Raw genomic sequence first — 11025 nt, 5'->3', positions numbered from 1 at the left:
ACAAACTAGCAAAAAAGAGAGAAACAATTGGAGTGGTTTTAGGAGTGTTTTATATATCCGAAAGCATGGCTGATTTTTTGCAGCTGTAAAAATCCCAGCTGCTTAAGGCTGGAGGGGGGGGGGAGAGAGAACTAAACAGAAGCTCTTGGGCTAGAAGAGAGTTTATTGCTTCATTTTATTGGTGCAGTAGAAGAGGCCAAGGACAAAGCCAGGCTCCGTTAGGTACAGGTCAGGAGTAGGACCAGGAGCAGCCGTGGTATTTCACAGGTCTCCAAAAAGGAACTCTGGGTATTTAAAGATCATTTGGAAATGGAAGAGGTGAGAACTTCAAAACTGGCCTTGTGCCCATTTGCTGGCTTATTTTAACACTTGATTTCTTCATGGCTCAGAAATGCTACAGTGGTAATTGTGTCGTGGTTCAGGTGTGGGGCAGTGGGTGTAGGGATGTGTAAAGATGCTAGGAGAGGATATATTAGATACTACCCTTCCTTCCTCACGTTTGTGAGTTCAGCAGGGTGCCATCCCTTTGCAGCTTAAAAGGCAAGTTTTAGCCTTGTAGTGTAATTAACCCAAGATGCATAAGGCATAGTTAGTGGATTCTCCTGGTGTTTCCCCTTTCCTCCTCGCAATCTTGTAAAAGGTAAAAATAACATTTACTCACTCAGAATAAAAAAAAAATTCCTTCAGTAGCACCTTAAAGACCAACTAAGTTTATATTTTGGTATGAGCTTTCGTGTGCATGCACACTTCTTCAGATACCAGAGGTTGATGGACTTCCATTTCATGCGGCTCAATGTGGTGCCTTCCATAGTTCTAGTTACAGGTAGGTAGCCGTATTGGTCTGAGTCGAAGCAAAATAAAAAAATTCCTTCAGTAGCACCTTAAAGACCAACTAAGTTTATATTTTGGTATGAGCTTTCGTGTGCATGCACACTTCTTCAGATACATGCACACGATACATGCACAGATACATACACTTCTTCAGATGCATGCACACGAAAGCTCATACCAAAATATAAACTTAGTTGGTCTTTAAGGTGCTACTGAAGGAATTTTTTTATTTTGCTTCGACTCAGACCAACACGGCTACCTACCTGTCACTCAGAGAATACTTGTTGAAAAGCAACAGATGCCACAGCTTTGTTCAAGCAGGTTTAAAATGGCAATCCAGTTACAAAGGCATACTCAAGTCTAGCTTAAAATGTAGTCTGAGCTTGGAGCTCAGACATGCAGATGTTCTCACATTGCTGGAATGAGGTCAAATGTCAAAGAGGTCGTGCTCAGCCAGGTGATGAGATTATATGTATGGATACAGGACCGAATGGCTGAGAGTTCTCTCTAGCAAACTTAACAGGAAAACTCTTGGAGCTTCAGCTCCTATCATGTGCATATCTAGCAAACTTGCATTGTTTGACTGCATTGTAAATATCTCACAGTGGGTGGGTGGGTAAAGGCCCATTACTATTTCTGCAGCAGGGTCCTTGTCTCCAGTATCTTAGAGCTGCCCAGTCAGCATGAAAGGGAAGCTTTTGAGCCACTGGGAAGTCTTCTCACCTTTTGTGCGGACTGGAGACAGTCAGAGTGAAAGGAGGTTAGTCAGCCACCGAGGACTGGCAATTAGGATCACTCTGCAGAAAGCGTGTGAGAAGAACACTGATGAGTTGTTCTCTGTGCTCCAAAACCAAGCATTTAAGAACACTGAAAACACGAAGTGCTTCAACTTCAAGAGAATGGTGTGCAAGTTTTGTTACGTACAATGGAACTTCACAGATAGCGTAACCGTGCTGTTGGGAGGTTGTCGGTTCCAGAGCAAAAATGGGTCTGGATCAGTGAGTCCGAAGGACCAGAGAAGCTTGCCAACAGGAAAACTCTTGGTAGTTCCATCACCCTCAGGAGTTTGGGGCGGAGGTGATCCAGGAGACTGCATTCCCTGTGGCAGTTCCTACGATGTGGAATTCCCTTCTCATAGAGGTGTGCCTGGCACCAAGATACAGTGGTACCTTGGGTTACAGATGCTTCAGGTTACAGACACTTCAAGTTACAGACTCCGGTAACCCAGAAATAGTACCTCAGGTTAAGAACTTTGCTTGAGGATGAAAACAGAAATCATGCGGCGGCAGTGGGAAGCCCCATTAGCTAAAGTGGTACCTCAGGTTAATAACAGTTTCAGGTTAAGAAGGGACCTCCAGAACGAATTAAGTTCTTAACCTGAGGTACCTCTGTATAGGATCGTCTCCTAGTCCTACTCAGAATAGGCCCGCTGAAATTATTAGGCATGCCTAACCTAGGTCCATCAGTTTCAACGGCTCAAGTCTGAGCAGAAGTTAGATACAACCCATGCTTTTCATTGTATTCTGAAGACACACCTCTGTACCCTGGTCAACTGTAATGGAAACACGTTTTCAAGATTTACCGTATCCCTGCAAAGGCAATTTGTTTTACACTGCTTCTAATATTGAATTTTAAGTCTCTGTAAATCATCCTTATGGGGTCCTTATGGTGAAGGGCAGGTAAGAAACCAAATAAATTAATAAAGTATAACAACAAACAACAAAAACTGAGTGGCTCAATAAGTCTCCTTATTGCCAGTCTCCTCTGTTTTCCACCCACTGCTGAAGCCTCAAGTCTGCCAACAGCAAAATGAAGAGTTGTGGTTGCCTCCCCTCCCTCTATTCTTTATTCTTTTGGACAGTTTTCCCTGTACATCTATTAGCCTTTTAAAAAATTGGGACACTCAAAGCTGGATCTGTTTCTTCAACATGGCATCTACTTATCTAAACAAATAAACAATTTTGAAAATGTATAAAAAGAAAAGAGAAAAATCAACTCAGAGCAGCTTGCTCCTCCCCCTATCAAGCACCAGCTGAGTAACTGAGTAACTATCATTAATATGTAAGGAAAGTCATTTGTCATTCTGGGGAACTGTAGACAGGCCCTCATCATTTTTTAAAAATACTATCAATTTCTTTATAAAGTGGAAAGCATGTGGTTTCATCGGCAGCAAAAGTGGCCCAGAAAACTCACTAGCCACCATGAATGACAGCTACTGTATCTTGAAATTATCTGCTTCTAGGGCAATGTAACATGTTACCGGACCTTCCCAGTGTCCCCTTATACTAATGACAAAATCCAATGAAGCAATCATTTTTCAGCACCTCAACATGAGAAGATAGAGATATCTGTACCCTGCATAACACAAAATAATGCTGGGAACATGGGAAAACAGAGAAATATAGCTCCCCACCTGTGCTCTTTAACTGCACTACAAATTACCAGTTTTGAAACTGATATAGCTGGGTCAGAGAATGTTACAAAGAATAGCTTTTGCATAGCTTTGAGAATACAAGTTGCCCTTTAAAAGGTACTGAGCATAAACTGTTTAGAATCCCAAGTATTATTCCAGCTGTCCAAATGTAATTTTCCCCTGCGGGTCTCGCTTCTCAGTTCACTGCCTTTTGAGTCTGTCATCTTTCACTTCCTCTATCTCCCAACTTTCCTGCCCATCTAGCTTCCTAACACGTGTATGGTTTTCAGAACCAAGCTATCTTCCCTGTTCCCCCCTACCCCTCTGCTCTTTAGTCCTTGTCCAAACTTCTCAAGTGTTTGCATAGCTGCCAAGTTATCCCTTTTTTAAAGGGATTTTCCCTTATGCTGAATAGGCTTCCTCGCGAGAAAAGGGAAAAATTGGCAGCTATGTGTTTGCTTTTTCTTATGGAAGCTGCACCAACAAAAGTGTATCTGCAGTGCACAGACTCTTTGCTAGCCAATGCCCCACTGTCTGAGCACCAGCCAAGTTGTGTCTTAATAGAGAGAAAAATACAAATCCATTTGAAGTATTTGACACTAGATAATCCATGGACTCCCCAACACCACATCCAGGGAGCATCCAGGGAGCATCCAGGGAGGGGCCCTGAATGAACGGCCATAGGCCCTGTGACGAGATAACCTCCAAATTAACAAGTTAAGCTTTTCTTCAAAGCAATCCTGTCTTAGTTTAGGAAGCCCGGCTTCAGGAAAACCCAGATAGCAGCACCTGCATGTTTATCTTACATAAAATGTTGTTACAACTGTGTAGCCAGGGTAGAGGCCTCCACTGCCGGGAGAGGGCCCCCATCCCACCCCCAAAGCTGTGGAAGAGGTGCCGCTTGCAAGAGGCACAGCAGGGCACACTGTAGCCCCAAACCCTGCCAAGAACTAACCTGAGGAAGTCCATAGAAGAACCTGGCCTGGCAAGAAAAAAAAGTGACCCTGGCCAAAGTGAATCAGCTCTTTACTGACCCTTCCCCACCCCCAGCTTGTAGCTAGGTAAGCCCACCTACCCTCAGTGCTTGTAAGAAAAAAAATGTTATTTTTTAAAATCTACAATACTGTCTTATTTATTTTATAGTACAGTACATTGATTATTGCCTTCATTTTATGGCTCTATGGTCTTGTTAGACAGTAAAATCCGTGTTCAATTGCTGTTTTAGGGGGTGTTTTTCATCGTCTAGAACGGATCAATTCACTTTTCCATTACTTTCTATGGAAAAGTGTGCCTCTAGTTATGTACGTTTCTAGTTATGACAGGACCTCTGGAATGGATTATGGTTGTAAGCAGAGTTTCCACTGTACACTGAATCTCATGGAACTGGCAGAAGAGTCCTGTGTTTTCAGGGGGGGGTGTTCTGTGCCTGAGAAGCAAAAGACAAGTCAGAAATGTTGCATTCTTTTGTGACTGTTGCGTGCTCTCTATAAGCTGAGAATAGATCTGATAGCCTCAGATGTCAGAAAGGGGTGTTCTTTATCATGGAATTGCCAAATCAGTGCAGACAGACAAGATCACTGGTCCACCAGGCTATTTGTCTACTCCAGGAGTGTGAACTTGAATCTGCTGGATTCAACAAAATACCATAGTCAAATGTTTGGGTTCCTTTAAGCTTATTTACTGGCATTTGAATGCTTTAATTTTCTATTTCCCAGATTCCAAAACAAACAAACAAACCCAACAAAACCTCTTTTTTTAAAATGAGCAATATTTTGTTCCAGAAACATACCACCTTATCAGCTAATTAATAAGAGCTATTTTACAAACATACAATACATCTGGATAATTAGAACAATAAATTCTTTTTTTCTTAAACATTCAAACATGATCAGTTAAAAATACAAGGTATTAAGAGGATTTCTTTTTTTCTTTTTCTTTTTCTGCATTTTGCTTTTCAAATTCCAGATTGTTCCTGTGTTCCATAAAAGTAAAACCGGTTAAAAGGAGTACATGATTGTATAGTGAACAAATAAAATACATTTTTAGTAGGAAGGAAGTTTCAAAACAACTTTTTTTGTGTTTTTTTAATTCTTAAAGAGCAGTGTAGTGTTCTGGCTGCAGTATCCCTTTTGGAGACCATTGGCTTATCAGCTGGCATCTGGGGACGGAGGGAAGAGGAGGACTGAAGGATCTCTTTGAAATGGGGACAGCAAGGGGTCAAATCCATCGATCAGATGCAAGATGCACCAATATTCCAGATGACAACAACGCAAGGAACAAACACCAACAACTTCCTCTACCTCAAAAAGAGCTTTCTATCAAGTTGGAACATTTATGCTTCGACAACCATGGAAGAGTTCGAGAAGCCAGGGCCACAGCTGTTCTCAAGCTTTGGTTGTCAAGAATCAAGGGTCCCTATTGCCCAGGAATTACCTCCCCACCCCCACCCCCACTCCAGGAATTGGTCACACAAGTAATGTATGCCCGATGTCCGCAAGTGCCACCTAGCAACCCCATTCCTTGCATGTTTAAATGGTAGGTCAACAGCAGGTGGCAGCGTCAAACCAGACAACTGGGCCTAGGACTGCTGTGCTAAAAATTATGCACAGAAAACTCAGTACTGTTTCCTCCTCCCTTACTACAGCATTTACACAGTGAGGTTTGATCTACACACCAAGCAGAATGAGGGGAGGATGAGGAAGCAGAGCCCTGGGATGGCAGCATGATCTGTATTGCTGCAGGCAAAGTGCCAAATTGGACCGGGGACCATATTTTACAATATCCCACCCACCTACAGTGCAAAGAAAGAATGGTCTGCGAGTTTTAAAAAATAAACTCAACAAGGTACAGGCATAGGTAGTGCCTCGGAGAAAACATTAAAAATATCCACACACACACACACACAGAGAGAGAGAGAGAGAGAAACTGTCTACCAGGCCCTCAGACGTGGCTGTTAAGAGTTGATTTATCACAAGAATTGGAGTTAATGTTACTAAAAGCAGATAAAAGCAAAAGCGCTGTAAACAGAGACAACTGTTTTGGCCCTTCTGTTTTTACTGGAAAATGTGTACCTGAATGTTTAAAGAAATCCCAACTTTCATCTAAAGCTTTGCGCTGCTTGTGCCCAGAAGGAAAAAAATTAACCCAAAGAAATTAACAAACAGTCCAGTCTACCACTCTTGGCATTCTACCAACTCATTCTGCTTCATGTGTAGACCAGGTCCAAATGATATAAAAACAGGCTGTGCAGGAAGTTGACATCTGGATCGAGGCCTTGCCTTTTGAACCCCCCACCCCCTGCAATAATCTTGTTCTATAAATCCAGGTTAAACACTAATAAGTATAGTGGAGCCAACATAATGTTATCTTGTCCATGAAATATTCCATTACTTCTTTTTTCAGCCTGTGGTTTTGTTTTGTTTTTCATTTTGCAAGGGGGGAGGAAAGGAGAGAGGAAAGGCTGTTCCATACTATTGTCCTGTCTAAAGAAGGGAATGTTCACAGCCAGACATGAAGGACAGGAAAGGATTCTTTGGTTGGAATTTTTCATGGCTATTCTAGTACATTTAAAAAAGGGGGGGGACCACACACACCCAAAACCAATGGGAATCCCCGCAAAGTGCATTTTAGTGTTGACCCTCTTCACAAAAATGGATCTGTGCCTGGGGTCTGTTGTACAGTAGACACGCTAGGGAGTTAAGACATCCCCAGTGATTTTAGGATACTGTGTTGGGAGCAATGGACAATCCCCATTTCTCACCACCTTCTCTTTCTTATAAGCTGAATAATGCCCTTAACAGGAGATTGCATAATATGGCATAAGAACAAGCCTGAAAAACACACAAAAACCAAACACCACCAAAAGGACAGGAGCACAGTACTGTTTCACTTCCCAGGGTGGAGGGAAAGAGATGGCCACATCCTCTAAGGATGGCCAAGAACCCTTCAGGCTTTGCCACGAAACCTGCATTCACCTTGCATGCTCTCCTTTCTCAGGTTGATTCTCAGGAGATTTTGGCAACCTGACCCAGAGGCATATTGTAAAGATGCTGAAGCAATATCTTGCCAGACACCTCTGCAGGTCAAATCTATAGTGGAAGTGCTACAGCAGACAATGATCTTGGGACTCCTGCCACAGAATGCAGCGAAGAGACTAGCAACAACAATCTGGGGTGGAAATCTCCACTGCTCAAAAGCTACTCATGCTAGGGAGAGGTCCATGTTGTGAGCGTGATTTCTTGATCGTCCTAGACATGGGCTGTGGAAAGGGAACGTAAAAGTGCTGCTGGCATGATGTTACATAGCTAAAAGGTAAAAAAAACAGGGGCTATTTAAAATCTGAAAAGGTCCATGTTTATCTTCCTTACTCAGGCACACCTAGTTTTCCTAATGCCAAGAGGTGGCAAAATAGAAGTTTTACATGGAAAACAAAGTGAAATTATATAATCAAGCAGTTATGAAATGGGAACAAGCAGATCCACGAGGAACTCAGAACGGCACTGATAAAAGGAAGCTTGTGCAGATATGGAAGGAGACCCTTTGGTTTTGGGGCAATTTATGCCACTGAAGAGGGATGGCGATTCATACAACTTGCTTCTGGAAAATCTTATCTCCCCATCTTGACAGACATCAGTTCATGGTTTCAAATTGTTGGAGGTTGGAGGGAAGGGGAGGTTTTTAAAATTTGTCCTTGCACAGCCTGCCCATTTTTAGTACTACTATTCCTCCTGCTAAGGGAAGAAGAGGTTTGTGTTTCGCATGACTGGGAAACAACCAGCGTTTTGATTCTCTGCCATTATAGCTACAGGGAAAATGTGTCTCTGTGTTAATGGAGCAGACCGTATGACCTTCACGCTGGAAGGAGGGGGAGAAAACAAAAGAAAAAGAAAAATTCTCCACACTTCGCAGCACATTCAACATGAGGAACACAAGTTACGGGGATTTCTAGAGTTCGGCACATTTAGATCTGAGTTGTGTCCCCTCCCCCCCCCAAAAAAGGCCAGGATTTGGGAACCTGGTGACCTGGTGCAGTGAAAGGAAGAAGCTGCATCCTGAACGGTCTGTCTCATGGAGGTAGCACCCAGTCTTGTACCACTTCCGGTAACCAGTCTGGAATGTCCAGTGTTTTTACGTATGTGCTGTGAGCCTTCAATTTCCATTCTGAGACAGGGTTCAGTTTCAAAACACAAGGATGTCAGAATTCCTATTAGGAAAAATACTGCAGAGCTGCTCCCATGGAGGCTTCTGAGCTAACCAGTGTGATTTCAGAGCACTTTGGCACAAACAGTGCAAAACAAACAAAACAAAAACCCACCACCCCAAACCAATCCCGTTCTCCCTGCACATGCAATGGCCAACAAAGCACACCTCTGGGTGTCGAACATACCTGGGATTTTACGCAGAAGTACCTGTGGCTAACTCCAGTGGTAGAAGATGCTCAAACCAGGAGTGACTTAGCAGGCACATTCTTTGCCCCACCTCACTGCTTTCAAAGCCAAGGTAAAAACCCCAAGCCTTTCGTCTCCTTGTCAAAGCACCATGTGCCACTGCAAGGAGAGCCCAAAGGCTGCCAACCTTTCAAGTGCCTGGTTGTGTACAGCATGGCATACCGTCACTGCACAGGGGGTGGGGACCATTGCAGGCGAAGCTCTTTTGAGCAGTGGACTGGTTGCTGGCAGAATCCAATCCAGTGAAAAGTCAAAACACACTCTCACACACAAGCAGCCCTGAATGTGGGTCCAGGAGCATAGGGATGTTGGGGCCTAATAAAATACAAATTAAAGTGTGCTTTCAGTACATGGAATGAAGTCAAATAAATACATTGATTTTTTTTTGTATATGTCTAAATACATTTTTTATATATCCTACACCCAAAGCTTTATACATTTGGTTTCTTCTTTTTGTTCCTCTCTTTCCTCTTGTTTGGAATCAAAAAGAATTACTGGTAGCAAAGGAGGAGAGAAAAAAATCACCACCTCTCCCTGACAAGCTAGTGCAGAGGCCTAAAAGGAAACCATCCTCCACCCCAACCCCCCCAGTTCCCACTCTGCTGCACTTGGATGGTCCACGGAAAGAGCCCTCATGCTGCAAGAGTCCAGGCAGAAGCCGACAGGTGCCAATGCAAGGTTGATGTTTCCATCCAACCTCCAAGAAGCTTGACTAACTTTTATCTAAAGAGAAAGAAAGAAGTAGAACACAATATTATAAAGTGGCAGCTGAGCACTACAGATCTTATGCACAGGTGTTTCTACCGCAGGTGCGCAATCCAAAGCAACTCCATGTCTCAGCTTGTAACCTTATCCTAGGGAGACTGCTCTGGTGCTTTACAGAGATGCATCTTTGCACTAAACAGTTATATGTGAGCCGAAGACAAAACACAAACAATTATTTCCATTTGTCTGCTCCCTGAAGCTGCAAAAAGAACATGAGGTATTGAGATGGAAGCTACATCCACTGTATTAACTAACGCTAATACAGTACAGGAGAGAGGTAAAAGTACCTATAGAATTGTATGCTTCTTAAGAGATCTCATATCTACAAATAGGAGGCTACAAAAATGTCTTAAGAAAGAACAAATTACACTGGGCAGGGCAGGTCAGCTTGCAAATTATGACCATTGGAACATGGAAAAATAACTCTGAAACAAGCTATCAGCTAATCTTCTGTTGGCCCCTTAGAATTATCACATTATCAGTGGACTGAGTGCTGAGCAGCAAGGAAGGGAGGACCTCCTATACCATACAATCCACTCAGAGAAAGGTGCACAATGTCAGCAAACCCAGAATGTTTTATAGCCAGCAACGTTTTCTGAAAATTCAGGAGCTGCAGGGAAAGTTCTAAAAACTTTTGCAAGAAAGATTAACAACGGTTTCCCCTTCTTATATATTTCTGTTTAGAAAGTGCCCAGGGAATGGGGAAGGCATACCTGAGTGCTCATCTGTGGGGGCTGTTCCAGCCAGCCTTTGTTGAAGAAGAGTAGCATAGTTCTCCTCCACTTCCTGGAAGATACAACCCATCACACATTTGATCTGTGGCTCACTTGCAGAAAGGCAATCAGATCAGACTCACTGAAACTGTGACTGGCCAAGTTCTGGAACAGACTCAGTCCTCCATCACTGCGAACTCCAGTGATGAGAGAAACTCTCCTATTCTTTCAAGCTATTACTTGTTTTCTCTCCAGATATGGGGAAAGTCTTGCAGGTTTGGCAGCAGCTGAAAACAGCAGCCCATCAAGGACAGAAGGGCAATGCCTCAGAAGCGAGCAACACAATTTTTACACCACTCATCCCAATTAAGCATCTCTTTGGCATTGGCCTGTCTGCCTTCTGTATATCTTCCTGAAGAAACACTCACACAATCATTACTGTGCTAGCAAAAGTCTGCACTTTCTAGCATCTTGAAGGTGAAAAGTCACTGAGCACATTTCCCAGATGGAGAAGAGACACAGGAGGACTCTCAAATCAAATCCCATGTTGCATTTTCACATCTCCACCTCACACTCCATGAAAATCCCTGTCTTATTCAGAAGGACCATATTTCTAGTAATCTGTGAGCAGAGTATCTCTGAGCCACAGTGCAAAGGACAAGGAAGGAAGTCTCACTTATAAATAAATGTGTACATCCTATGCCCATGGCATCACTCACAGGAGCAATCCTGTGCCTGGAAAAAATGAAACATATTAATTGCTCCACCTTATCGATCTGTGGTGCAGCAGGAAGCCAAGCCTATGATGAAGCAAAGGCTGAATTCCCTCATCACTGGACTCTATCTTGCAATGTTT

At 43.1% G+C, this 11025-nt stretch overlaps 1 protein-coding gene across 5 annotated transcripts in view; it reads right to left on the bottom strand.

Annotated features, from left to right (window-relative positions):
• Positions 1-4900: 4900 nt before the first annotated feature.
• The window catches only part of ARHGEF12 (Rho guanine nucleotide exchange factor 12), an 84824-nt gene continuing 78699 nt past the window's right edge, over positions 4901-11025 (bottom strand). For all 5 annotated transcript variants that reach the window (XM_035140229.3, XM_035140228.3, XM_060283106.2 and 2 more), the window contains 2 exons: positions 10170-10242; positions 4901-9414 (listed from right to left, as the gene is read on the bottom strand). In XM_035140229.3, coding sequence (XP_034996120.3) covers positions 9404-9414; positions 10170-10242 — 84 coding nt within the window. In that variant the 3' untranslated portion in view covers positions 4901-9403. The remainder of the gene's footprint in view (positions 9415-10169; positions 10243-11025) is intronic.

This window comes from Zootoca vivipara, chromosome 14 (assembly GCF_965207765.1).
Source record: "Zootoca vivipara chromosome 14, rZooViv2.hap1.1, whole genome shotgun sequence".
NCBI lineage: Eukaryota > Metazoa > Chordata > Lepidosauria > Squamata > Lacertidae > Zootoca > Zootoca vivipara.
This window is presented reverse-complemented; position numbering and strand designations above follow the sequence as displayed.